Below are 27,118 nucleotides of genomic sequence, written 5' to 3' on the forward strand. Positions count from 1 at the left end.
ATTTCCAATGCTGAAGAAGATAATATACCTTACCTGGCAGCGCCAACAATGACGACGGTTCACAGACTGCAGCCCCTTTTTCTTCCAGGCGACCTCGCTCCGGGGATCCACGTCGAGCCTCCACCGAGTCACTAATTATATCACCAATTCTATATAAACATGTCGTCGTATTCAGACGATCTCAAGACTGAATATTCCCTCGCACTCCTCATTCTCGCGGGTCTGATTCCGGCGGTTTTTTATCTTCGATCGGTGGTGTTGTCCCGTTTCAATCTACAGCCACAGCCACAGCCGCGATCGCGATGCTACCGTATCCTCGGGATATCGAGCGACACGTCGAGGGAGGCCCTCCAACAAGATATCGCATCAGTTTGCTCACTCAACTCGGCTGCTAGCCTTAGATTGACTCTCGCGCGATCCTCTCAGATATTCTCTACGGCAACCATAATCGTACCTGAGGGCATCTATGGAAAGCTTCTGGCTGAGATATGTGACTGATTCGACATTCCCTGACATCACTCCTCTCCACGATGGACAGGACAGTGTCATTGAGTAAGTGGTGCCAAGTGCCACTCCAAAAATTCATGACGAGTTTGCTAAGGAAACCCAAAAAATTATAGCATCGTCGCCCTGCCGGGCCTGGGAAGCCATCCGATCGGTTCATTCCAAGCCAAAGGCGGAGATCAAGTCTGGCTTCGCGATTTTCTCCACAAAGACATCCCCAACGCTCGTATCCTCCTCTACGGATACAACACCGCGATCCAACGGGACGATGCAAGATACTCCATCCAACACCTTGCCAAATCCTTCCTGGACTCTTTCAACACGTTTCGAGGAGCTACGAATGTGATGTCTTCCTGGGCCACGTCAACAAGGTCCCTGTTTCTGACATCTTGTATAGACTTGTCGACGGCCTGTAATCTCCATCGGGCACAGTCTCGGAGGTTTGCTCATCAAAGAGGCGATGTCATTCCTCGTTTCTGCTCGTTTCGGTTGGTGTGCAAGTGATTAACCATCCTACAGGCCATAGCACTGTCCCTGGACGATGGTGGTAATGAAACAACCATCAATACAGATCGCAACCAAGACTTTTATAAATCGACACTTGGCTTGGTTTTCTTCGGAGTCCCACACCTGGGTCTCAAGGCCGGGAGACTGAAGGAACTCACCCAGGGCCAGGCTAACAACCAGTTTATCCACGACCTCGAGGTCGACGACGAGCAGGAGCCAACTCCCTACCTGCGAAACCTGAACGACAGGTTCATCCGCGCCTTCAACAAGCACAAGCCGCAGATAAGCGTGGTATCATTCTTTGAGCTGGTCAAGACACACACGGTTGATGTATGCTGGCAGCCACCTCTGCGAGAGAAAGAGTCATTGCTGACAACTATCGTTCTTGCAGATGCGCCGGAAGGTGGAGCTGTTGTGCATACATTTGGGAGGGCTGGCGACGACGAGGCTGGTGCGGTGGCCGGTGTCGGAGCCGGTGTGGAGGCTCGCAACAAACCTTGATATCGTATGGCTGTCGGAGATGATACTCGAGATGGCGGCAAGATCATCTGGCCCAGATCCTTCGGTGGCTCCCGAGAACGACTGGCTGATTGAGGGCATAACGTTGAACTCGATGTATATCCACGACTGGCTGATTGAGGCAGCAGACGGGAGTCCGAGAGTTTTTTCTCTGCTACTAGATCAACCCGAAGCGAAAGTGACCGGAGATGTGGTCTTGGCGGCTGCGTCCTCCCTGGCCACCGAGGAGATGATGGAACTGTCATTCGAAAAGCGGGACGACGAGTTCAAGAGTACAGAAGAGGTGGCCGAGGCGGCAATTGAGAGCAGTTTCAGGGGAACGAAGATCATGGAAGTGTTGCTGGACAAGCGGGGCTACGAGTTTGAAATCACGCAAACGATGGCCAACATTGCCGTATTTCATTCTTCTGGTCAATCGATAATCGAACTGCTGGTGGAGAAAAGAGGTCAATCGGTTGAGGTTGCCGAGATGCTTGCCAAGGCAGTATTGGGGAGTGAAAATTGGCCGGTGGACAGTGTGGAATCGCTCTTAAAGAGACTATGCCGGGCCTTCAGGCTCACAGACGACGTGATGATATCGGCTCTCCAGAACAGGTCTCAGGCCCGCGATAATGTGAGTCTACTCATGACCAGGTACGGTCAGAATTTCCAGATATCAGAGGCAATGCTTAAAGCGGCCGCGAAGAACTGGGATGGCCTGGAATGCATGGGTGTGTTACTAGACGGGTGGGGAGAAAGGTGTGAGATCACAGAAGCTGTGGTGGAGGAGGTGGCAGGAAATCACCATACTGGTAGGAAGATGCTGGAGATGCTACTAACGAAGCGGAAGAATGAAGTGAAGGTCACCGAAAAAGGCGGTCAGACGGGCAGATGCAGATATGCGCGATTGGTTAAGGCGTGTGGTGGACGCCGAGTTGAAGAAGCTGGAAACGCTATTGCAAACGGAGCCGGACGACATCAGGAGAGCGCTGACCAACGAAAACGGGGGTTGCAATTCTCAACCTGCTGCTGGAGAAAGAGGAGGACGGCGAGTTTAAGGCCAAGAACTATATCGTCCAAGCAGCAAAGGGCAACGGCAATCTCGTGGAGGAAGTGCTGGATCTGCTTCGAGAAAGAAGAGGTGATATGTAATTAACCAATTTGATCCCGTTAGACCAGGATATATCATCGTCATGAAGCTATGCCGTCAAGGCTTGCAGCCCATGCAGGGCGGGGAGTGGAACAGGTGTCCACGCCTTTTCCGCACAAATAAGGCGTGCATGCCTCCGGCAGTGTAGACTGCCACGACACTGATGAGTACCGGCCACCGAAACTGTTCCGGCCGCGAGAACACGATGGTCGTGGCAAACGAGGCCAGTTCGAAGAGGTTCTGGAAAGCTGCTTCGACAGTCGAGAAGGTGCCCCGGTATTCAGCTTCCACCTCCTGCTATTCATTAGCAATCAGCAAGAGGTTTTGATGGGTTTCAGGCCGCGGGCCAGGGGTCCAACACACTTCTTGAATCAATGACTGAGCACACAAATCAAACACCCAGAGTCCGAGGCGACTTAGTGCCACGCAAACAGCCAGGCCCGCTGCTGATACCCGAGCGTCCGGTGTTGAGCTGTGCGAGTCGGCGAAGAACCAGCTGACCCCCGCCGCCAACCAGATCATAAGCCAGCTCAAGCTCCACAGCCCCCCTCGAACGGTCCCGATGCGCGCCATGAGGTGGGGTGCCACCCACGTCGCGCTGACCTCGAGCACCGTACTGAGTGTTCTGATGATGCCAACATGGAAAGACGTGTAGCCGACTGACATGAGAAACGTGATCATCTGGCCAGAAAAAGATAGGACTGTGAGGTATAGTAGGGCGAGAGAAAACGACGGTAAGAGGGCGGAGTGTCTAAAGTAGTGAACGAGGGGGGAAATTGGGAGAATGCTCTTCAAGGAACAGCACATTTGGGACTCGGTAGAGCGTCGGTCTGGATGTTCAGTGTCGACAGGAAGTGGCCGTCGCAGAGCTGGGACAGCGGAATAGACCTAAGGGTGCGTTAGCGAGTTCAATGTAAGCAGCAGGGGGAGCTCACCCTCGAGATGCATATGTACTCGGCAAACACAGAGAGAACATTGATGCAAAGTATGGTCCAAATGGCAACACGTGTAGAAGCCATGTCCACGAAAGAGATAGCCAGGGGACCAAGTAGTTTGCATAACAAGTCGATACGGCGCATTTGCGCATTGAGGACTGGAAGGTTATTATTAGGAGAACCTGGGTGTTCTGGTGCTTCAACGAACCTTGGCGGGAACCTTGCTTTCCTTCTGTTATCACGACGACCTGCGAACGTAAGTTCAGCTCTGCGGCCGGGTAAGAATATGGGAATGGCCTACCCAGTCTCTTTCAACTGAAATGAGGTTCATTACTGAGCACAGCTTCTCGACGCAGGCCAGCAGAATGAGTGCCGCAACCAAGGTCCAGGTCGTCCCGGCGTTTGTGATTTCCAATGTCAAGATCCAAAGGACCACACAGCTGGCAGCCACAGCAACGCGCTGGCCGACGATAGAGACCCTCACTACGGCCAGGCGATCCCCCCGGTCGATCCAAGAGCCAATTGGCTGCGCAAATACGATCGCGGCAGCGCTGCGGACGAGTGCGTACACCGACATGGGCAGTAGCGTGCCTGGGAAGATGGAGGCTAGGAAGAGAACAGCACCGAACTCGAACAGCCGGGAGTTCCATGTCGACAGGAAGTGCGACGTGTAAAGCTGTACTCTGAGCTTCTTATCGACACCGGTTGAAATGGTCTGGGAGTTGTCGTCGTCGTCGCTGGAGACACGATCGGTCATGTCCAGGAGCGGGATATATGGCTCGTGAGTGGTGTCGTCGGGGACATGGTGGATTGATGACTCTGCTGATAACCTTGGGTTCTCCATGGGAACTCATAGATGACTGACTTCTAGGTTCCCAAACAGGAGTAACCCAGGCTGTTCATACGTGCGTGTTGAAGCTTTGGAACGAGAGGGAGGAGTGTTGAGCGATTTCGGAACCGAACTCAATTCGTGGTTCGATCTGGAATGTTGATCCAAGCCGGGTGGGGTGGCAAGGGAGCCAATCAACAGCCACATGGCAAGAGCAGCCACGCAGGTTTTCTAGGGATGATAGCGAGATAAAATGCGCATGGCCACAAGATGCATAGCAGAAAAGACAAATGTATAATTATGGGCTACGTCTATACCTACATAAACACGAAGAGCGGAAAGCGCTGCCGGTATCACCTTTCGCCTCGGTTGTCAACCAGGTCGCATTTTCAATATCGCCATCACTAATTGATTTGCTATTCGTGAACAGTACCGGAACTAAAAGATGTGCAACTTCCAGACATCGCCCAGCCGGGAGTTATCCTCAGCAAGTCCCCCATGGACAATTATAGCGTCCTCATCCCCATCATCCCGCACCACATCCGCATCAAACCAACCCCTCGGCGCAGGCCCATCTCCCCGCGTCTCGACCTTTTCCCACTTCTGCTCCAGCACATCAAAAGCCCACACATCACCGAGCATCTTCCCAGCTCCCGCATGACCAAGCGCGCTAGGATCCCGCTCCCCGAACATGGTGACAAGATGCCCCCTCGCCCGCACCTTGACCGCAACAAGAGCCGACACACTGCGAGGCTCAGGCCCGTCGACGCCGTCGGGCCGGAACATCACAGTCGACCAAGCACGCGTATCGGTGTCATACACATCCAGGGCACCGCCCTGCTCCGTCTCTCCATCGAACCCGTTCATGCGATACAGCCTCCCATCAAGGAACGCGACCGATGCTCCCCCGCGCGCCGGGGGCGGGGCAGCAGGTAGCTCGGTCCAGGCCCTGGAGCCGATGTCGAAGGCCCATAGGTCGGACAGGCGACCCGTCTCGGGGCAGCCGGCGTGGACAAATATGGTGATGCTGCCGTCCGACGCGATGCAGTGATAGCTCCGACCGGCGGGGAACGGGGCCGAGGGATCGGCTGGCTCGATCAGGTCCCATGTGTCTCGGGCCGGGGTGTAGCGCCAGAGGGCGCCGTTCTCCGCGATGGGCATCATTGAGAGGCCGCCGCGGCCGGAGAAGAGGTAGAGTGCATCGTGGGTGGCCGTGCTGGGCGATCCGACGCGGGGCGATGGCGCTTTGCTTGAGGCGGGGAGCGTCTTGCTCACGGCTGACTCTCCTTCGTTTGGGTGTAGCTCAACGACGTCTAGCTGGTTGTCGACTGGTTGTCGGGGAAGCAGCTCACCGCCGAAGATGTATGCTCGGGAGGCGAGCACTGAGAGGGCCTGCGACGAGCGCTGGAGCCGCGGACTGGAGGCGAGTCGAGTCCACGTGGCTGAGATTGGGGCCATTGCAGGTGTGTGTTTGTGTAAGGTGTTTTGTCGGGATTTTTATGAACTCAGCTGGCGCTTTCGACGACCCAGATAGTCGTAGCGGTGCATGAGTGGGAGGGATCGCCTTATCTAACAATGATAAGCCAGTACTAACTGTTCAGCCGGCAATCGAGCATCCGGATCATGCCACTTTACGCTGGTTGGCTATGACAAGAGTACACTAATCTGGACATCAAGGTACTTATTGTTTCTGCATGAGGAGAAACCACCCCAAAAACACAAACTGTTGAGCGCGAGGCCTCCCGGTTGAGCCTGACAGAGTGTCGTTTGTGTGGTTGCTCTTCTTCATCCAAGAATCAGACCAATGTCTTCCCGTTGCAAACCTTCCCATGTTCCCCTTATCACCCGGCCAACCCCTCTGCGATACGCAACGCCATCAATCCACACAACCCACAAGACATTATAAAAAGTATACGTCTCCCTCTCCGGAACCATAGGCTCAGCAAAGTCAAACCCACGGGATATAGCAACCAGATCACACGCATACCCGCTCTCACCCTCCACGGCCTCGTACCCCTTGACATGCTCAAGGTCATCCACGCCATCGATCGACAGCTCGCCGACGTCGGACCCAGCGCCATCCCTCAGGACAATCTCAACGCCCAGGACGGTGCTGAACAAGGGTGCCACAAACCTGTCAGGTCCCTGGTAAGACACCGCAAGAGGGAACGAGCAGTTCTGCGGCGGCCGGGCAGCCCACAACCGCGCCTGCTGTGTCTTCGCGCAGAGATATCTACCGTACCCAGCTTGCGGGAGGGTTGATTCTGCGTCTCCCCGGCCGATGGGGACCGGGTGCCAGAATTTGATCCCCGGGCTCGAGTCGTGCGTGTAGAAATACGGCGTTTGCAGATCCGCCTCGGAGTCGACGGGGCAGAGCGGATCGCGGAACCGGCTCATGTCTTGGTACGGCTTTTCCGACTCCTCCCCTTGAGCCTCCATTCCTTCCCGCTGATAATGCCAGCCGGGAGGAAGCCCGTCTGCCTTCCCCATGTATGACACCTTGAACTCATGCCACTCGTTCTGATGCTGGATCTGACGTTGTTCCGAATTTACGGCTGAGCAGGTGTGCCATTTGAGGAAGGGGATGGCCTGATAGGGCTTCCAGTGTGCTGTTGCCATATTGAAAGTCGGGTTCTTGATGTAGTTTTTGGAAGTCCAGCATAGGGAGTGAATCCGGCCCTTCCACCCGGCCCACGTCCAGCTTGGCGGCCAGCCATCTTGAGAATCCGACGGTGACCTTCGAAGCTTTAATGGGCTCCCACGACGCCGCCATATCAACGTTGCATCCAGGAAGGACACTGGGAGACCGTGGATGAAGCCTCTTGGGAAGGCCCTGTTTAGAGCCTGGAAAGTGCTCAAGATGGCTGGTATGACGTCTTGTTCGTAGGTGAGCAGCCTTCCGCCGTAGTCGGCAAGTAAGTTGACAAGTCTCGACAAGTCGGGATAGTTGAGGGATAGCTCTTGAAGGGAGCGCCCCTCAGCGTGGTCTCCACCGTCGAAACCAGTGGTTGAGGGATCGATATCCAGCGGTGAATCAACATCCTCATAGTATGTGTTCTCGCAGCAGAACCACCGTACAGATCCATCAATGAACACAAGCATCCGCCTAGAAAACAGGTGCTCTTGCAGTGTCCAGCCTCGTGTGGCCCAGGCTGATCGGCGCACGAGGCCGCAGAGTCTAGTCGTGATTCCAATCTGCTCGCCCAGAGGCAACACCGGCGGGAGGGACCTTGCCACTGAGGTGTTCCTGAGTCCATGCAGTCCATAGTTCGCGTCCGTACCGTCAGCCGCAACTACTGTGAGAGCAGCGGCTTCGAAAATAGACGCCATATGTCGGATGTGGAGCCGGAAGGACTCCTCGTCATCTTGGACGATGCATAGGGAATCAACCCATAGATACCTCTCGCCCAACGATCTCACGAGACTCATGGCATGTCGGATCGTGGACGGGATCTCGGCGGCGAACTCTCGGCTGAGGGCACCCGGTTTCTGCAGTGCCAGCACGTTGGCCTTGAGGGCCTTTAACATCGGAACCTTGCCCCAGACGTAACTCAACGCCACGTAGCGAGAACCCTCGGGTGCCGGCACCAGACAGTTTGTCTCCGTGTCGACGAACCATGAGATGGACATGGATGGGCGCCGCCCCGCGGACGAGCAGGCGGATCCGTGGTTATCTTCGCAGTACGACATCCACTGCCGGATGAGGTTGGTGCTGACATAGTTCCTGTCCACCGATCTCCCCATGCAGACGCCTTGGGTACCAGCAGATGGCTGAAGCAATAGAAACTCTTCTGGTGAACTCGTCCATCGCTGGCCGTCCTTGCCGGTCCTGGTCACATACAGGAAAACGCGGCCCTTGTACAAGCAGATGGACATCGACCTGCTGTCGTGATTGGGCTCGGCATGTAAGAAGGACCCGAAGAATGCATTGTGTGCCTCGCACTCGGAGCTGTTGAGGATCTCGGAGCCGCCGCCCAGTTCCCAGGTTTGATTGTTTCCCAAGTCTCGAGCGCTGAGCATTGCGTCGAGGATTATGTCGCACACCCCGCAACACTCCCTCGGTGCATCCGCTCCTGTATCGATCTCGTGCTGCTGCCCAGGCACGATTGACGCCACCACTGGGCGACCGATACCAGACTTCATCTTCAATCGGTTCTCGGTCGCCGCTTGACTCTTTGGTCTGGTTTTGGTTGGAATTTGGGATTGATTGTTGACAAACTGCGGAGATGGGCCGGTTTTAATAACCCCTGTTGGTGTGGCTGGGTCACAATCAGGCAGCGAGATGCGAGCTGTGCCTCAATGGATTATTTTTATCAGTCCCTCGAGCTTGTTATCACACATCTTGATTAGAATTGATCGTCCAGCTCTGCAGGGAACACAGCAGGCCTCACCAAGTCCTAACCACTGGCATTTGCACCAATCCGACCCAAAAGCCACCCAATCCCCTCAACACTATCCTTCAGTCTCTTCTTGCTCGCCTCCATTTCTGGAAATGAATTCCAGAAACAATGTGGAAATCCGCTATACAGATCCATCTTGGTCGGAACACCGCACTCCTCCCGCAGCACCCTCTCATATATCAAGCTATCATCCCGCGACAGATCCAGCCCACAAGCCTGGAAGTACGCCGGCGGCATTTTGGTCTTCATCAATCCAAGACAATCCGGATAATCCCACATGGGCGACCACAGCCTCGACCCCGTATCAGGCTTCTCCGCGTCCTGGAAAAGCCGCAGAAACCTTTGCGTCAGCACAGGGGCATCCGCGTTCTGCTCCCGCGACAAGTATACCTCCCTGAACTTGGCCGGCACGCCAGACGGGTTGACGTATGCCCCGCACGAGAGGAACTGCCCCGTCAGCGGCGGCGAGGGCTCCTCGTCGAGATATAGGCGTGCGAGCACACCCGACGTATGAGCACCGGACGACGAGCCACCGACTATGAAGCCGGCTGAGGCTGAGGCATTGGGTGGAAGCAGGGATGGTCCGCTCTGTTTGTCGGCGCTCCTTCCTGCTTGGGTACCTATGTATTGCAGGATAGCCCAGGCATCGTTGATGCTCGCCGGAAAGGGGTGTTCGGGTGCCTGGCGCACCGAGGGACAGATGACTGTAGCATTGTGTGTGAGCACGAGCTGGTAGGCGAGATCGAGCTCTAACTCTGGATAGCCGATACAGTTCCCACCCCCGTGGAAGAGAACGACAATGGGAGAGAGTTTATCTCTGGTTTTCTCCACATCCCGGGCTGCGTGACACACCAAGGTGCGGGACTCAAAACCAGTCTCAAGGGGTATGAGGTATTCGGCTTGTACGACACCTGCAGGCCGGCAAGCTGTGGCTTTCTGCTGGATGGATGGGAAATGCTTCTCCATGATGCTCTTCAGCGTCGGAATATCGCATGGTGGATCCCCGGACGGGGAGCCTTGGGCCTTCCATGTGGCCTCGAAGTCCGGGTCAAACCGGCTTGATGCGAGGATCTCATCGGGTGTCGAAGGGAGACGAGCCATCTTACTCCTATCATTGAGCAGAAGACATATGTGGGGATCAGGGGAGATGGAGGACAGTTGAGGCCGAGCAACAGAGGTTGGAAAGTTGCCCGAATGTTATCTCGTTAACTATGATATACCGTCTGCTATTGTGGTCTTTCTCAGCCGCTTGAGTCACACGCCGGCTTGGCATGCGCACCCTTCTCCCCTGCCCTAACAGCATACAAAATACGGAAGACGATATGCCACGAGCAATAATTACCTGATAACCCGCAAATCTGTCTGCTTCTTCTTCTTTCTTCCCGCTTTTCATGTTCGTGGCCAATTCAACTCGTTGTTGTTCCGAGTACTGAATCGATTATGACAGGAAGAGGAAGAGTAACATCGGGAGTACGGAGTAGTTGTTTACTGGACAGTTCGCGGCGGAACCCCTGCAGCTGCATCCCACCCAGGCTGTTTACTTTGCGCGGACCCGAAAGATGGTGGTTGGGTGCAAATCAGGTGATGTGCACAGACCCTTTCACCACGACACCGCTCCTTCCCATTTCCTCGAACCCGACACGCAGGCTGCAAAGACTTGCCTCTCCAGCTTGCTTGCAATTCAGCAAATAGCTTCTCCCGGAAAGTTACGCACAAGCCCGTCTGAAATAGCCCCGGCTAAAAGCAACAACAGCTCACCATTTTATCAGGAAGGATTTCATTTCCAACCACGCGCCTTAACTCATCATGACGGACGCGACGAGAAAAGGGACGAGATAAGGGACGCGGAAAGGGACGAGAAAAAGGACGAGTCCGGCACGGATTCTGATGCCGATAATTCCGGCTCCAACTCTGGCTCCGGCTCGGAAGAATGGTTGGACGGGGACTTAGACTCCAACACGGAAGAAGGCGCTCGGAAAATTCGCAAGGGCGAGGCTGCCCTTGCCTCTAGCATGTCGCGCTCGACTGAGGAGCAGAGGAAGCAATATGAGGTTCGGGGTCCGGACAAGGCTTATGAGATTCCCAAGAGTCTCTACGAGAAAGCTGAGAAACATAATGACCAATTGACCGACGACGAGCGGGCTCTTCTTCTCAGCCGTGGCGATGTTGTGGGCAAGGCGCTAGCGAACCCTAAGTCGCTGACCGAGGCTGAGCTATACCAAGTAATCCGATGGTCGCCACCTGAGCTTATCCAACCAGCTATCAGGAAGGCTACCGGCGGTGTGCTGAGCAAGCCTTTGGAGCTTATTGCCAAGGTTCGAGAGGCAAAGGAGAGCGGACAGCTCCATACTCTGAGCTTCGAGGAGCTTAAACTCGTTTACCGGCAATGCCTGGTTGGGGGGGTTGACTTTTTACAGCAGTCCATGTCCTGGTTCGAAGTACCTGGGAATACCGAGGCGAAGCACTTGATGAGTACCCAGGTAGGCTGGGATTCGGATATGACCACCGAAGTGGCCAAGTATGTCGTGCCTCAACTTCAAGCTCGGTTTGAACTTCAAAGTCAGAAATTGGCAGCGCAGCTGCAGCACAGACTATCCTCCATGGAACGTCGTTCTGTCCAGCAGCGACAAGATGCGGAGGATGGCCATTTTCTCAACGCTATGTTGGACCACATGGAAGACTTGTAGCGACAGCGAGACCACGGAACCGTGACCGAAGATGAGTTCAGGCATACTCACCGAGCTCACCTTGCCGCCATGAGGAGCTACAGCCAGAACAGGAATCACAGGGCACACCCTTATTCCAGCATCAACCGGCCTCCAATGCAACCCCTCGAACCTCGCGGTCCATCGGCCATTCCAACTAGGCCCTTCCCACCAGCCCCGCAACAGCTCCCCATGCATCCGCCCCAACCCTTGCCGAGCCCCTTCTTCACCTCGCCGCCGATCCCTGGTGGTCCAGCGCCCGTCATCCCCTGGATATTCAACCCCGGCCACGTACCTCAGAGTGCATATGATCGCAATCGGATTTTTCCCGACGGGAGCCTTGCTTGGCCTCCAGCGTACCACCCAAAAGTTCCCATGAAATTCTTTGCTGAAGAACTGAGGGCCAAAATCAAGGCGGAAAACCTTGTCATTGATGACTTCTGGCATGAAGCGGGTACCCGCTTCAACGCGCTGACGGTCGAGGAGCGAGCCCCCTACGAGGAAAAAATCGAGGCTCTCAGGCAGAAGGCTTGGCATCGGTTCAACACTGAACCGTTTACCTTTCTGCCCGGCCGAGATTGAAGAGCAGACCCGACGGGTAACTGAATGGGAATGGACCACTCACCCCGCAGCAACCGATGTCTTCGATACTACTACTGCCATCGCCGTGGACGATGAGAACTGCAACCTGAATTGTACCGGGTCCGATGGCCACTTCTGCGGCGGGGCGAGCGCTATTGACGTCTTCGCTGCGCGTCAGTGCCTCGTCTACTGCAGTGGAGACTAGTAGTCCGACGAAAACCGAGACGCTACCGACGCCGACGGCTACTTATTACGCCTGGGGCTGTTACACTGAGGCTACAGGCGCTGGGCGCTGAGCCAGTCGTTGGTGGTTGATTATGACGATATGACGGTCGAGATATGTGCCGATTATTGCCTAGACCAGCAGGGACAGACCATGTTTGGTTTAGAGTGTGAGTTCCCTTCCTCTCTTTTTGTCTTTGGCCTTGCCCCTGAACTCCTCAGAGTGCGAAGCCATTGTCCCCCTCTTCACCCCTTTTCCCAAGCAAACCACATTGAAAGTAAATAGAACAGAGAATCAAACGCACTAACACACATAATCCCAACTATCAGACGGCGGCGAGTGCTACTGCAGCGACGAGCTGCAGAGCGGCTCCGTGCTCGTCGACGACGAGGACTGTAATATGGCCTGCCCCGGAAACGCGGCCGAGATGTGCGGTGCGGGCAATCGGCTGAGTGTTTATCAGAAAACGTAGAGTTCGGGGCCGGTTGGCCTAATTAGGTACCTAGTGACCAGCTGAGCTGAGCTTAGTGTGAAGATGCAATCCTACAAGCAAGACGTTCAATCTAGCCATAACCTATGTGCTCTCATCTGGGCTGTCTCCATCACACTTATACGCGAGACGACAAGGGAAGAAAGGAAAAATGACATCAAGTGATCTTCCTGCATCCTCAGTCGGAGCTTCCTGGGTGATGAACGACCGGGGAGTAGCCACACCGCCGTTCCAATCCGAGGGCGCCACTCGGTGGTATACCGTAATCGACGCCGAATAGGAATTCAGTATCTCCTCCTTGGTTCAAGCTTATCGCGTTTGCCGTTTATATCGAACTCCCAAAAACCTAGGTGGTATCTCCTAGTTGCATTTCCATCCAAGCCAAGACTGAGAGGGGAATGGTCCAATGAGACAACCACAAACTGGTATTCCTCAAGGTAACGACATATCACACGATTGTGTCTTGGGCGCTCTTTCGCCTGCCTCTAGGCTATTCAAAGGAGGCAGACGTTCCTCATGAGGAAGGCCAACACTTAGCAGCGCAGATCACTGCTTGGCATCGGCACGCTATCTCACCTAAAGCTTGGCATCCCCCATCCTTTACTGTCACTGGCCACGATGCACCTTGGAGTCGCTTCAATGCCACCGATGCCACGCAAACTAGGCACGAATCCGTGCCTGGATCCATAACCAATGGCAGCCACTGTGCAGGCGCAGTTACATCTAACTCGGAGGTAGATTTCCCATTCTAGAATGAGCAAAGCCCGCACAGATGCCAAATGCTGAGTCCTCCTGCCCTGAAAGTCGTAGCTTCGGCAAATGGTATGCGGGGGAATACTTGGACAGCCCGTTCTAGGCATGGCTTCTTATCAAACCCGGGTTGGGTGACCACAAAACCCCGGTTGGCGCCCTTGATGCTAGTGCACGATGCATTGCCCTTCAATGTGTCCTGCCAAAAAAACGCTCGGCATCCACGGGTTTGGGGCTTTGGAGAACTGCCTCATGAGGAAGTTGAGTTTGGTCCTGCAGGACAGTCAACGCCGATATGTCCGCTCCCGCGAGCTTGCATGTGGGAGAGGTCGGTCCGGAAAGGTTTAAAAAGAGGCAACGCCACCGTTCGACTGGTGTCTGCCTCGTTTCTTCATCCGAGAGCAGCTCGCCAATACACCAAGTCAATTACCATCATCGTCCTCTCTGTTCAAGATGCACGCCGCGACCATTCTCTCCCTCCTAACCCTGGCAGCTGCCGCCCCGTCCCGACGGGCTGAATCTGCTCCTCTGATCAAGCCCCGCGGAGCTCGGTTGATCGAGGGCAGGTACATTGTCAAGTTGAAGGGCGATGTCCAAGCCGCATCCGTCCACAGCGCCATGCACGGCCGCCCGGCCAACCCCGACCACGTGTACAACATGGGAAGGTTCAACGGGTTTGCCTCCGGCCTGACTGCTGAGCAGCTTGAGGCTCTGCGGAATGACCCCAGCGTGAGTTGCGAGGAAAGCTCTAAATTAGCAGGGCACACACTGACAGGCCATCACAGGTCGAATACATTGAGCAGGATGCCGTTGTCAGCATCAAGGCAACGCAGTCACAGACGAATGCACCTTGGGGTCTTGCCCGCCTGTCGAGCTCCAAGCCAGGCGGCACCACCTACACCTATGACTCCACCGCCGGCACGGGCACCTGCGCCTACATCGTCGACACGGGAATTGACGTTGCGCACCCGGTAACTAAGCATTTCATTTGCACCCTCTGAGGATCCCAGTCAAGACTTCCCCAGTTTTTACTAACACCCCCACCCCCAAGGACTTCGAAGGCCGCGCCAAATGGCTAGCCAACTACGCCGGCGACGGCTCCAACACGGACGGCCAAGGCCACGGCACACACGTAGCCGGGACCATCGGCTCGCGGACCTACGGCGTAGCCAAGAAGACGCAGCTGTACGCGGTCAAGGTTCTCAACGCCAACGGCGAGGGGACCAACTCGGGCGTGATCGCGGGCATGAACTACGTGGTCTCGGACGCGCGCACCCGGAGCTGCCCGCGGGGCGCCGTCGTCAACATGTCGCTCGGCGGCGGGTACTCGGCCGCCGTCAACGACGCCGCCGCCTCCATCACCAACGCGGGCATCTTCCTGGCCGTCGCCGCGGGCAACGACGCCGCCGACGCTGCGAGGTCGTCGCCCGCCTCGGCGCCGTCGGCTTGCACTGTCGGCGCCACTACGAGCAATGACCAGCTTGCGTCGTACTCTAACTACGGCAGCATCGTGGACATCCTCGCGCCTGGCACCAACATCCTCAGCACCTGGCCCGGTAGCAGGACGGTAAGTTCTTTTTAGCTTGGCTTGACTCTAACTCGTAGTGCTGAACAATGGGGTTGATGCTGACAATCTACAATTAGAACACCATCTCCGGCACCTCGATGGCTACCCCCCACATCGCTGGCCTCGCGGCATATCTTCTGGGTCTCGGTTCAGCACCCACCAACCCGGTCCAGTTGTGCAGCTACATCGCCCAGACGGCGCTCTCTGGCGTCATTTCGGGTGTTCCTCGCGGCACAGTCAGCCTGTTGGCGCACATCGGGAACTAAATAGTCTCGCTCGCTCGACCATAAGTGAGCTAAACCAGAGTGACCATTTACACTGCCACGCGCAGAGTTGGAAGACTCGAGGAGACTGGGTTGGAGTCAATAGCACATACGAGTCACCTTACTTGGTGCAGCTGGCCCATGAAGGTCGAGCAGATGTGTGCGCTACAGCAGTTGAGAGGAAGCAGTTGACAGGATGATACAGAGAATTCTAGTTTCTATTTGGCCTGCAGTCTCGTTGGCCTGCAGTCTCGGCACTCTCCACCCTCCTAGTCAAGTTTGCAGACCAAAGATGAAGTGATTCCGCATGTGCTGTATAGTTTGTTCTTCCCCCTGGCCACAGTGCCTGCCTAAACAACATGCGCGCTTTCTGCGAAAGCCTTCTTCAGCAGGCCCTCTATCCGCTTGACACCATCCTCCGTCGTCTTCTGGCTGGCCATTGTGTAAAGCACATTACCCAGCACCCTGCTATGCACATTCCACCTTCGACTGCTCTCCGTCCCATCACCCCGTAAAAGGGCAGCCTGCAAGTCCCTGGCTGCGTTGCTCTTGTATCCACCCCCGTCGGGGCTCTTCATCTCAATGGCAAGGACGCTGCCCAGTGCCCACACCCCATCCACAAGCGCAGTCTGACGCGATATCCACTCCACAAACTCTGGACTCCAAACCGACCATACCAATGACGCTTCGTCGGCAATCCCATCCGAGCAGACGACGGACTTCATCTCATCCCGCCGCTGACCAGAACTAGACGCACCCTGCCAACCCCTCTTCGCCCAGCCCCAATCCCCCCCCTCATCCATCCTCTTCATCTCCCTCAGGCTCTGCAGCGCGACCTGACACCCAACAGCGTGCGCCGTATAGCTATGACCGTGCAGCAGTGCATCACTCTTGTCGTCGCTCTCGAAGGCGCGGAAGATGCTCTCGGACGCGAGCGTGGCGCACAGGGGCACCAGGCCGCCCGTCAGCAGCTTGGCGTGCACGGAGATGTCCGGGTCGACGCCGAGGAACGACGAAGCCGTGAAGCGGCCCAGGCGGAAGATGCCGGTGAAGACCTCGTCGAAGATGATGGGGAGCCCCGTCCAGTCGGATTCGTGGACCGGCTCGTTGGCGACTGTGGAGCCGAATAGGTGTGGTGAACGGCGGACGACGTTGACGAGGGTGCGCTGGAAGAGAGGGTCTCTGGGTGTAGTAGTTAGCTTTCTGTGGTAGTGGACAATTTGGGGAGTTCGTCGGCTTACACAAGTACCATACCCCCAGCACCGAGGACGACAGGTTCCACAATGAGGGATCCGAACTTCTGCCCCTCGGCTTGGAGGCGTTCGAGCCTGTTGACAATGTACCGCTCGTACTCTGTACCCTCACCTCTTCGCTCCCTGCCCTCGACATCAAACACGTCAGAAAGCGAGGCATGGTCCCGTCCATCACCCAGCTGCCCCTTCAGCTCATCAGGAACACAAACAGCCCACCTCCCACCAGCACACCTAACAGTCGGGTAGTCGAACCAAAACCCCTTCCCCTCATACCACTCGACCTTCTCATTAAACGTCCCCGGCTCCGCACAATCCATAGCCCCGATCGTATCGCCATGATACCCACCCCTCAGACCCAGCACGCCGATCCTCTCCCCTGCGGCCCACCCATACCGCACCCTCGCCGCGCGCAGGCCCATCTTGAGCGCCACCTCGGCTCCGGTGCTGCCGTTGTCGGAGAAGAAGGCCCGCGCGAGCCTCCCGCTCCGCGCGCCCCGCAGCAGCGCCTCAGCCAGCGCGAGCGCCGGCTCGTGCACCGCCTCGGCGAACATGACGTGGCCGTAGCGGCCGGCCGCGTAGGCGGCCGCCAGGGCCAGCGACGGGTTGCCGTGGCCGAGGCCCTGCGTCCACCACGAGGCGGAGCCGTCGAAGGAGGGCTGTAGAAGAGGGGGGTGTTGCGGGCTGGACGCTTGCCGGGGAGGAGGAGGAGGAGGAGGCGCGAGGGTCTGGAAGTGGTCGCCGCGCGCAGAGTCGATGACGGTGATGCGGTCTGGAGAGAGGTGCTTCTGCTGCGTGAATGGGTACCAGATCTTGTTGACCGCCTCGCGGCTCATGGATTCGAGGCGGGCGATGCGTTCGTGGTGGCGGCGATCCAGACGCTCGAGGATTTCGCTCGCGGTGTTGTCACGACTTGTCGCATCGTAGTATTGGGACATACTCTCTTGGTCCGTCCTGGGGTTCTCGTCACGCTTCGGTGGTTCCGACATTGACCTGACTGGAATGTTATGCTGCCCACGGAAATAGTCGGCCAAGTAGAGATGATTTTTGTAAAGTTGGTCTCGGAAGAGCAGGACTGCCTCGACATCATAGCCACGAATCTTCAGAGATTCAAACGCAGAGATAGTCTGCGAGATGCCGCCCAATTTAGCGTCGCCAATGAGTACGACGGGGAGTCGAAGCGGCATATACAGATCTGCCTGCGTCGTCCCAGATGGCCCTGGAGAATGAACACCGCCAGCTGTCTCGACGAACAGCCATCCCGGCCCGCGGGCGGCACGGTGGGAAGCAGCACGATGAATTTTTGCTAGAAGGGTCTCGTCTGACGGGATCGGCTTGGGGCCGGATTAGTTAAATACGAAGGGTATACTCGGTAAGATGCATGTTAGATTCTCACTTTATTCGAGCGAAGTGCCGCAATATGCGGACTTGCAGCGAGCTCGTACTGGACCAGCGTCTCGTGATTCACACCAGGAGCGAAGGTTTGGATATGGCTAAAAGATCTCGTCAGACATTCCCCGAGTTAGATGGGAGGGAGGATATCGCGATCAACTCGTCTGTTCATGAGCAATTAAGGGTGAGCGCGATTTCGACCAATATTACAGAGAGAATTGGAAAGCTTGACATACACCGATCATCAGCTTCATCTTGAGGTCCCGTCGAAATGGGCTTGAGAAATGATGTCTCCCCGTGTCGCCAGATTCTGTTGGCGGCTTTACACAGAATAGTGGTGAAGACGGTCTTGCCGACATCGGTGTTAGCTCCGTAGACCTGGTACACCCGCAGTGACCGCCACAGCAGCGAGCCAACAGGCTCTAGCATCTTTTCCGCCGTACAGCCTACAGCCTGGCTTGATTTTTATTCGTCGCCACGGTTATGCCCCAATTGGTTGGGTTGCCGGGACAGCTTAGATGTTGCAGTCAAAGAGTAGAGTCAGATGTCAAGAATGGAGCGCGGGTTTTGCTTGGTCCCATATTTCTCGCTTACCGTAGGGCCAAAGACCCCTGTGCGGGATATTCCGTTCGAGTGCTGGCAGAAATAAACCGCTCACTATTGGCCTCAAATCTTCTTGATCTTGGCTGTTTGTGGGTATTTTAATGTGATGACTCGATGACGGCCAACTGGGTGGCTGGGGGAAAGTGTAATAAACAGATAAATCAACGAGTGGCCTCCATCTTTCCACCGTCGCAATGCCCAAACCAAGCAGCCATCTGGACGACGTGCTAGCCGGATTGCTCGCCCGCCGCCAATCGCGCAACCGGCTCCGCCGTCTGACCACCGTGCCGCCCGGCACAGCAGACTTCTCGTCCAATGGCTATCTCTCACTCTCGTCGCATCCCGACGTCCGGCGCGCCTACCTCTCCAGGCTGCAGTCCCACGATGCTGCCGATAACAACACCCCGAATCTCGGACTGCTAGGATCGGGCGGCTCTCGCCTCCTAGACGGCAACTCCGTTCTGGCAGAGTCGCTGGAGCGCAGAATTGCCGACTTCCACCACGCGGCGGACGGGCTGCTGTTTAACTCAGCGACGGAAGCGAACCTCGGCCTGTTCGGTTGCGTCCCGCAGCCGGGCGATGTTGTTGTTTACGACGAGCTCATCCACGCTAGCGTGCATGATGGCCTGAGACTTAGTCGAGCTGGCAGGAGAGTGCCATTTGCACATAACCGCGTCTATGATGATCGGGGCAAGGGGAATGAGAAGTCGGCAGTTGCGACGAAGGAGCTCAAGAGCCTTGAGGCGGTCTTGCGAGATCTCCAAGAGTGCTCCGAAGGACGTCTGGTCCGAGAGGGGCAGAGGAACGTCTTTGTTGCTGTTGAAGGTGTGTACAGCATGGATGGAGACTTAGCGCACCTGGTCGATATCGTCGAGTGTGTCGAGCGTTTCCTGCCCCGAGGAAACGGCTACATAATCGTCGACGAGGCGCACTCAACTGGCATATTTGGTGACAAGGGGCGTGGGCTCGTGTGCGAATTAGGCCTTGAAGACCGTATCTGGGCGCGAGTACATGGCTTTGGTAAAGCGATGGGCTGCTCTGGAGGTACGTTCCCTTTGTGCCTGCTAAAGCATCTAATTTTCGATCAGGCTGACTTGACTTGAAGGCATTGTACTTTGCTCCCCTACCACACGTTCTTACCTCATCAACTACGCCCGCAGCCTCATCTACACGACCTCGTTGGCTTTCACCTCCCTTGCAAGTATAGAGGTCACATACGACTTCCTGGCGAGCGGAAGGGCTGATCCCTTAATCTGCCACTTGCGCGAGATCAGTTCCCATGCTTACAATCTCATCGCCTCAATACTTCTTCGTCACCACCCTTCACCCATACTTCTTCGTCTAAACGCTGATAAACCGAAGTCGCCCATTATCCCACTCTTCACGTCGCATCCGCGTAGCTTAGCACAGCACTGCCAGCAGAGCGGGTTCATGGTGCGCCCGATTGTGGCGCCGACGGTGCCAGAGGGGAGGGAGAGGGTGAGGATATGTCTCCACGCTGGGAACACATTTGAAGAGATTGAGGGCTTGGGTAGAGCGGTGGAAGCATGGGTGCTCGGCTGGGAGGAGATTAGCGGAGACACAGGGCGCGGGTCATCGGCATCAGGGGAAGCCAAGGTTGAAAAGGCAAGACTCTAGGGTATGTTGTAATTTCGGGTCATACTTCATCTTGGCATGCAGAATCGTGTCGGTAAACGGGCAACAAGCATGTGAACAAGGCTTAGATTGACCTGGTTGCGTCCCTGCAGCATGGGATAGTCTGTTGTGTCGCAAAGGTGTCAGAAATTCTGCAGTTGGTAGGAGCTCTGTCTCCTCCACCTCCTGATTGGACTCCGCCACGCTGGCACACTGCTACCATTGGTTACCACATCCCAGAGCTGTCTGTGCCCCTCGATGCGCATCAAATGTGAGCTCACTGCCAGGTAGGGGTTTGGAGGGGCTGCATATGGAGCTGCATCACCAGTTTGGGACAAAGACAGACAGACAGATAATCATAAGAATGCTCTCCAAGGCCCTAGATCAGACCGGCTGTTTCTGCGACCGCGGCAGGCACGTCTTCGACTCTGCGAATTCTCCAACTTCTCAGTCTGCTCGCCGGCCGAGCTTGATCGCAACACAGAGTTCCCACAGGGACCGTCACCATGGGCGCATATGTCTCCATCCCCTTCTGTGCGACGCACTACGGTGTAACCCTTGACTGCAGCCCGCCAAACAGCACTGACAGTGCCATCGGTGGGATCACCCGTGGGAGCTTCGCTGCGGATCCAGATATTGCTGGTATTGGGGTAATAATTTACATTGTCCAGTGCCCAGGCAGGATAATCGGCTGACAAAACCCACCCAGATCCTCGCTGCGTTCACGGCGGTCACTTCATTCGCGTTGCTGCTGAGCACTATTAGCGTTCTGTGGTGGTTTTCCAAGTACATCTTCGGATGGAAGAGTCGTCTGCCAGAACAGTTTGTCTTCCCGTCTCCCCCCCTCTCTTCCCCCCCGGCCTTTCGCGTCAGGAATGCAGTGATTGACTCCCCTGCCCAGTGAGAAGTCTAGCCAGGAACACAGGTTCAACATCACCGACCTCCTCGAGACCCTCGTCCTGTCCTGCAGCGACCAGCAGGTCTTCACGGGCGCCGCCTACGCCATCACCCTGCGCTACCTCAAGGGCTGCAACATCTCGGCATACCACTACAACATCGTCGCCAACATGCTCCTCCTGACCTGCGCCACCCACCTTGGGGCCGTCACCGTCGCCCGGAACTACTGGCGCTACCCGCTCGTCGCCCTCCTCCGCATCGTCGTCACCGTGGGCGTCTACCTAGCAACGGGCCTCCTGCTCTCCAACCAGGGCGCCGTCGCAGCCGGATTCCCCACCGAGGTACCGCCCGCCAACGCGACCGACAGCCTGATGATCCTCTCCGCGGCGTGCTTCCAGACCGACGCCTCCCATCTCGCCACCACCATCGCGCACTCCCTGTCCGGCACCGACGCCCTGCGGGACGCCCTCGTCGACAGCGACCCGGGCAACAAGATCCACGGCTGGAATCACTACCTGGCCATGCTCTTCTTCTTTGCCCTGACCATCCTCGTCGAGTTCGGCCGCTTCACCCAGCGCGCCATACCCACGCTCCCCTCCTTCCGGCCGCCGGCGCGGATCGTCAGGGTCCTGGACGGCGTGTTTGCCGTCTACCTGCTCGCGGGGATGGCCATCTCGTGGTGGACCGTCGTCGACTCGGTCGCGTACATGTCGAGGCTCCGGGGCTGGGTCCACGGCTCGGGGTGGATGCAGCTGGACGGTGGCCTGAACCCCGAAGACGACCCCACCACCTTTGGCCAACTCGTGCCCATGCTGCTGGTCGTCCTGACTGTCTTTACCTTTGTTCAGATCGTCAGCGGTAAGATGTTCTCCGCTCCGTTGATGTTTTCGGAAATCTGACTGTTGCCTTGCAGAGCGATGGTCGGCGAGGCGTTCAGCGCGGCGTGCGGTGGCGGCGACGGATGCTGGACGGTCGATGGGAAAGGCGGACAATGGTGGTCCTCAGAGCTTGGGCAAGGACAGTACCTCTCTCAGCAATCGATCCTGAATTGATATTCTAGGTTCTACAACACCAGATTTCCATTTGTTCCACGTGTCTCGTGACTCTCTGGTTGCACAGCCTCTGCTCTGCCTGCGAAGATAATCGACAGCTGAGCTTGGTAACTGGTGCCAGGCACACTGCCAATATCTTTCTGCAGTCAGGTCTTCCGATTGGACCAATCCATGGACAAGACAGCGGAATCAATTGTCATGATTATCCTTCTGAAGCGAATACCTACCCAAGCAGCATGAGAGAGGGCGAGATGGAGCCAGGTTTCTCCCCAGTTGACCCGACAATTAATGGGGCACTGTAACATTATGTTACACTCCAAGTCAACGGACTTTCTACTATGGGGTACTGGATCCCCAGTGGCGGATCTAAGTGGATGGTATAGCCTGAAATCCTGACGATCTTAGCCGTCTTGTCGCATCGCGTTGTAGACGCCAAGGAGAATTATATGCCGGCCCAATTGGATTCGGGAGATGATCACGGTGAGGACCGAGGAAATACAGATCCAACACTATTTCCCGAGTTCTGCCGGCATGTCTGTCCCAAACAACCCTCCATACCCTTCATAATGATTCTCACGAGAGGCTTCGTTGTGGCGGCTTCTCTCGGCCTCGTCGCCGCGGAGAATGGCCTAGACGGGTGGCTACGATATGCTCCTCTGCCGGAAGATGTGGTGGCCCCCCACCTCGACTCTCTCCCCTCGGGCATTGTCCTCCTCGATGCCGTCGAGGGACAGCCAGTCTTCACGGCTGGAATAGAATTGACGAAGGGGTTCAGGGGCATATTCTCCAAGGATCTCAGCAAAGAGGTCAAGCCCGACTGCAATTCTTCATCAGTGGTAATTATTGGGACAGCCGACGCATACGCTGATGCCTGTGGCAGCGCTCCGGCCGAGGCTCAGGGTTTGAAGGCGGACGGCTTCTGGCTCAGGACGGATTCGGGCGGTCCAGTCCAAATCATCGGCCAGAACGCGAGGGGCGCGCTCTACGGAACCTTTGAGTATCTCTCCATGCTGGCCCAGGGGAACTTCTCCAGTGTTTCCTATGCCTCCAATCCAGCAGTGCCAGTCCGCTGGGCAAACCACTGGGACAACATGAACAACCGCGGCGGGCACGGCAGCATCGAGAGGGGCTACGGCGGCGACTCCATCTTCTTCGCCAACGACCAGGTCCTGAGCAATCTCACCCGGGTTTCCCAATACGCGCGGCTGCTGTCGTCCATCCGGATCAACGCCATCGTGCCCAACAACGTCAACGCCGACGCCAACCTCCTGAGCGACAAGAACCTCGACGGCATGGCCAGGATCGCGGATGCCTTCAGACCGTACGGCGTGCAGGTGGGCATGTCACTCAACTTCGCCTCACCCCAGTCCGTGGGCGGCCTCAGCACCTTCGATCCGCTAGACGCCTCCGTCATCAAGTGGTGGGGGCAGAAGACAGACCAAGTCTACAAGCGCATCCCCGACTTCGCAGGGTATCTCGTCAAGGCCAACTCAGAAGGCCAGCCGGGCCCGATCACGTACCACCGGACGCTCGCCGACGGGGCCAACATGTTCGCCAAGGCCGTCAAGCCGCACGGCGGCATCGTCATGTTCCGGGCCTTCGTCTACGACCAGCTGGACTACAACGACAAGAAGGCGGACCGCGCCAACGCCGCCGTCGAGTACTTCCGGCCGCTGGACGGCAAGTTCGACGACAATGTCGTCGTGCAGGTCAAGTACGGCCCCATCGACTTCCAGGTCCGGGAGCCCGCCTCGCCGCTGTTCGCGAACCTGCTGAAGTCGAACGCGGCCATCGAGCTGCAGGTTACGCAGGAGTATCTGGGCCAGCAGTGCCATTTGGTTTACTTGGCGCCCCTCTGGAAGGAAATACTGGACTTTGACCTGCGAGTGAACAACGAGCAGTATTTTGTGCGTGACATCCTCGAGGGCAAGCGTCCTGAGAAAGCACAGCCGCTGGGAGGATTCGCTGGGGTCGTCAATGTCGGACAAGATTTGAATTGGTTGGGTAGCCATCTCGCCATGTCGAATCTATACGCATATGGTCGTCTTGCCTGGAATCCTACAGAGGGGTCTGAAGGTATGGCAGTTACGCAGGAGGTTCTCCATATCATTCCAGACCCCAAGCTGACCACCTGTCAATAGCGATGCTTCAGGACTGGACTCGATTAACATTTGGTCTTGACCCTGACGTCCTCGATGTTATCACGACAATGTCCATGGAATCTTGGCCGGCATACGAGAACTACACGGGCAACCTCGGGGTACAGACCTTGACAGACATTCTGCATACTCACTACGGTCCCAATCCTGCGTCCCAGGATGGCAACGGCTGGGGTCAATGGACTCGAGCTGACAAGAATGGTATCGGAATGGATCGTTCGGTTGCCAGTGGGACAGGAAACGCTGGCCAATATCCTCCGGCGGTATGTCACTTCACAACGTCGCGATAGATTAGTTCGGTGTCGACACAGCTAACCGAAGACAGGTTGCCGCCGTCTACGAGAACGTAGAAAAGACGCCCGACAACCTGATCCTCTGGTTCCACCACCTCCCATACACCCACAAGCTAAAATCAGGCAGCACCGTAATCCAGCACTTCTACGACGCCCACTACGCCGGCGCCGCAGCCGCCCAATCCTTTCCAACACTATGGGAAACCCTCAAAGGCAAGCTCGACGACGAGCGGTACGAGCACGTTCTCTACCGTCTGCGCTACCAGGCAGGCCACTCCCTCGTCTGGCGAGACGCCATCTGCACCTTCTACAACAAGCTCTCGGGCATACGCGACGACCACGGCCGGGTGGGCAACCACACGCACCGCATCGAGGCCGAGACCATGCGTCTATCGGGCTACAGCCGCTCCAACGTCAGCCCACCCGAGACAGCCTCAGGCGGCGTCGCCGTGACCGCCAGCGGCGGCGGCGGCGGTAGCGGGAGCTCCGTATCTTCGTCGCTGGACGTTCCGTCGGGGACGTACGACATCGCGGTCAACTACTACGACGTCAACCCGGGGAAGGCGAAGTGGGAGATCTTGATTAATGATGAGAAGATCGGCGCGTGGACGGGCGACATCGAGGATCGTCTGGGGAAGGAGCCGTCGGATGCGCTGGACGGACACTCGGCGGCGAGGGTGACGTTTAGGAATGTTACCATCGAGAAAGGGGACACAGTGAAGATCACGGGGAAGGCGAATGGGAATGAGGCGGCGCCATTGGATTATATCTCTGTCTTGCCGTTGGGTGTTGTGGATTGAGGCTTTGGCTTTTCGGCGGCATGGCAGGTTTGAGCTGTCAGTTGGTAGGTCGCCTTCAAATGCCCTCGCATAATCTTGGCTGGCAGGCATTTGAATAATGAGGTGCTACGGCAGATGGACGGTACCTAATCTCCAATGCTTAACGTGAAAAATTCTTGGCATAAGAGAGCCTGAAGAGTTGAGATTCTTATTATATCAGAGTGCTTCTCAACCTTGTCTCCGGCTTCACGTTGACATGCTGTGAGACTTCTCGAAGTCTGGCAACGCCCATTTCACCATCCACTCACACTCCAAAACACCCCCTGCCGTCAACCGCTGCTCCGGCGCAAAAGCCAACATCGACCGCAACATATCCAAAACAGCAGCCTTCTCCTCTTCCTCAAACCCAGGGATTCCAGCCTCCTTTCGCGGCCGTTGGATATGCCTCTGAAACCTGCCCTCCCAAGACCTGACATGGCGGTCCCGGTTCGGCTTCCCCTCCTCATCGAAATACTCGTGTCTCGCTTCCCACCTCTCCCACCACGCCAGAGGCAACTTCCCCAAGACATCGACCTGCTCGGCTGTGACGTCGTCCTGCGTGGCGAGGATGTCCTCGAACAACTGCCGCTGCCCGAGTATCGCCCACGCGGCGCACGCGAGAGTCCAGGTGTCTGACGAGAAGGACAGGCCTCGTTCTGGCTCGAAGATGGCTTCGGGGGGCACGAAGGATATGGGGGCGTGGGAGTGGTGTCGAGGCTCTGTTGAGGGTGAGTAGGCCTCTCCGAAATCGCTGAGGAGGACTCTGGATCCTGAAGAGGAGAATTCCTCGGAGGGTTTTCCGAGCCAGACTGGAGGGGAGGTGGTGGATGGGACGCCGGGTTCAAGTGGCTGGCCGTCAAGTCGAACAACCGGCTCCGAAGCAGGTGCGCCGTATTTTTTGTATACCTGCTCGATTGAGAGCTGGTCAAGGTTGTCTGGAAGGCCAAGGAGGACGTTACCGAGGTGGAGGTCTAAATGTGGACGGTAATTGTATTAGTATCAGGCTGCCAAACTACAGCCACATCAACACTGACCACCATGAACAATTCCTCTGGCGTGGATGTACTCGACAGCGAGGACCAGCTGTACGATGAGCGAGCGAGCCGTACTGGCTTGGAACAGGCGATTGTATGATCCGTCTTTCGCACCGGAAATACTACACCTTGCGGGGTTCGTTACATAGCAAGGGTGGGCGCCATTGGGACTGTAGAGGACGAATCTATCTTTGACCGAGGGTATCATTCCCGCACCGGGACGGGCAAGGAGGGCAGGGGAGGGCGCGTCAAGAAAATCGAGGGTATCAGCCTCTTTAGGGTTTGATCCTGCTGTGCCGACTTTGACCGCAACGTATTTGGCAGACTGATGGTCTCGGCAGAGCCAAGTGGTTGAGTAGGTTCCATATCCAAGCTTGTGAACCACTCGGTATCGGTTTCGAAGGATATCCCCTATGAGGATAGGGTTGATATCCACCAGGGCGATACTTTTCCAGCCTCTCAACTCCTTCAAGATGCTCGTATTGAAACGGCGGGGGATCAGAGTCGCCGCCGGATGTCATGGACTTGCTAGAAGTCGCGATCCCCTTGAATGCAAGCCCATTTGTGGGAAATCTCCAGGGA

General features: G+C 56.5%; 11 protein-coding genes across 11 annotated transcripts; 6 read left to right on the plus strand and 5 right to left on the minus strand.

Annotated features, from left to right (window-relative positions):
- Nucleotides 1-259: 259 nt before the first annotated feature.
- On the plus strand, nt 260-1,175 carry QBC33DRAFT_289312 (uncharacterized protein). Its single transcript, XM_060423314.1, has 2 exons — nt 260-552; nt 621-1,175. Exons 1-2 carry the CDS (start codon nt 467-469, stop codon nt 1,006-1,008), a joined length of 474 nt encoding a protein of 157 aa, XP_060278374.1. The 5' UTR covers nt 260-466; the 3' UTR covers nt 1,009-1,175.
- A 1,541-nt stretch (nt 1,176-2,716) lies between these two features.
- Nucleotides 2,717-5,881, minus strand: QBC33DRAFT_581893 (uncharacterized protein; the record flags this gene model as incomplete). Its single annotated transcript, XM_060431295.1, has 6 exons — nt 2,717-2,953; nt 3,023-3,547; nt 3,595-3,752; nt 3,803-3,842; nt 3,896-4,331; nt 4,878-5,881. The coding sequence occupies 6 exons, from the start codon at nt 5,879-5,881 to the stop codon at nt 2,717-2,719; spliced, it is 2,400 nt and encodes a 799-aa protein (XP_060278375.1).
- A 164-nt stretch (nt 5,882-6,045) lies between these two features.
- QBC33DRAFT_289342 (heterokaryon incompatibility protein) lies at nt 6,046-8,693 on the minus strand. Its single transcript, XM_060423315.1, has one exon. The coding sequence runs from the start codon at nt 8,564-8,566 to the stop codon at nt 6,209-6,211; it is 2,358 nt and encodes a 785-aa protein (XP_060278376.1). The 5' UTR covers nt 8,567-8,693; the 3' UTR covers nt 6,046-6,208.
- A 54-nt stretch (nt 8,694-8,747) lies between these two features.
- QBC33DRAFT_574397 (Carboxylesterase NlhH) lies at nt 8,748-9,957 on the minus strand. The gene has a single exon (XM_060430752.1). The coding sequence runs from the start codon at nt 9,922-9,924 to the stop codon at nt 8,821-8,823; it is 1,104 nt and encodes a 367-aa protein (XP_060278377.1). The 5' UTR covers nt 9,925-9,957; the 3' UTR covers nt 8,748-8,820.
- An 878-nt stretch (nt 9,958-10,835) lies between these two features.
- Nucleotides 10,836-12,979, plus strand: QBC33DRAFT_601936 (WSC domain-containing protein; the record flags this gene model as incomplete). The annotated part of the gene is made up of 4 exons (XM_060432129.1): nt 10,836-11,303; nt 11,511-12,067; nt 12,393-12,502; nt 12,663-12,979. The coding sequence occupies 4 exons, from the start codon at nt 10,836-10,838 to the stop codon at nt 12,803-12,805; spliced, it is 1,278 nt and encodes a 425-aa protein (XP_060278378.1). The 3' UTR covers nt 12,806-12,979.
- An 816-nt stretch (nt 12,980-13,795) lies between these two features.
- Nucleotides 13,796-15,580, plus strand: QBC33DRAFT_289451 (serine protease precursor). Its single transcript, XM_060423316.1, has 4 exons — nt 13,796-14,302; nt 14,359-14,544; nt 14,625-15,140; nt 15,218-15,580. The coding sequence occupies exons 1-4, from the start codon at nt 14,027-14,029 to the stop codon at nt 15,404-15,406; spliced, it is 1,167 nt and encodes a 388-aa protein (XP_060278379.1). The 5' UTR covers nt 13,796-14,026; the 3' UTR covers nt 15,407-15,580.
- Nucleotides 15,581-18,580, minus strand: QBC33DRAFT_601940 (bifunctional dethiobiotin synthetase). The gene is made up of 4 exons (XM_060432130.1): nt 18,284-18,580; nt 18,050-18,146; nt 16,645-17,987; nt 15,581-16,585 (listed from the first exon to the last, which is right to left on the minus strand). The coding sequence occupies exons 1-4, from the start codon at nt 18,472-18,474 to the stop codon at nt 15,754-15,756; spliced, it is 2,463 nt and encodes an 820-aa protein (XP_060278380.1). The 5' UTR covers nt 18,475-18,580; the 3' UTR covers nt 15,581-15,753.
- A 153-nt stretch (nt 18,581-18,733) lies between these two features.
- Nucleotides 18,734-20,710, plus strand: QBC33DRAFT_552543 (pyridoxal phosphate-dependent transferase). Its single transcript, XM_060429316.1, has 2 exons — nt 18,734-19,692; nt 19,754-20,710. Exons 1-2 carry the CDS (start codon nt 18,843-18,845, stop codon nt 20,284-20,286), a joined length of 1,383 nt encoding a protein of 460 aa, XP_060278381.1. The 5' UTR covers nt 18,734-18,842; the 3' UTR covers nt 20,287-20,710.
- A 79-nt stretch (nt 20,711-20,789) lies between these two features.
- Nucleotides 20,790-22,079, plus strand: QBC33DRAFT_614477 (uncharacterized protein; the record flags this gene model as incomplete). The annotated part of the gene is made up of 3 exons (XM_060432589.1): nt 20,790-20,933; nt 20,993-21,105; nt 21,185-22,079. 3 exons carry the CDS (start codon nt 20,790-20,792, stop codon nt 22,077-22,079), a joined length of 1,152 nt encoding a protein of 383 aa, XP_060278382.1.
- A 719-nt stretch (nt 22,080-22,798) lies between these two features.
- Nucleotides 22,799-25,484, plus strand: QBC33DRAFT_601953 (putative alpha-glucuronidase A; the record flags this gene model as incomplete). The annotated part of the gene is made up of 3 exons (XM_060432131.1): nt 22,799-24,308; nt 24,374-24,654; nt 24,717-25,484. 3 exons carry the CDS (start codon nt 22,799-22,801, stop codon nt 25,482-25,484), a joined length of 2,559 nt encoding a protein of 852 aa, XP_060278383.1.
- Nucleotides 25,485-25,679: 195 nt separating this feature from the next.
- Nucleotides 25,680-26,846, minus strand: QBC33DRAFT_289514 (kinase-like domain-containing protein). The gene is made up of 2 exons (XM_060423318.1): nt 26,537-26,846; nt 25,680-26,473 (listed from the first exon to the last, which is right to left on the minus strand). The coding sequence occupies exons 1-2, from the start codon at nt 26,742-26,744 to the stop codon at nt 25,710-25,712; spliced, it is 972 nt and encodes a 323-aa protein (XP_060278384.1). The 5' UTR covers nt 26,745-26,846; the 3' UTR covers nt 25,680-25,709.
- Nucleotides 26,847-27,118: the final 272 nt, after the last annotated feature.

Source organism: Phialemonium atrogriseum (genome assembly GCF_030411735.1).
Source record: "Phialemonium atrogriseum strain 8032-3 unplaced genomic scaffold QBC33scaffold_45, whole genome shotgun sequence".
In the NCBI taxonomy this organism is placed as follows: domain Eukaryota; kingdom Fungi; phylum Ascomycota; class Sordariomycetes; order Cephalothecales; family Cephalothecaceae; genus Phialemonium; species Phialemonium atrogriseum.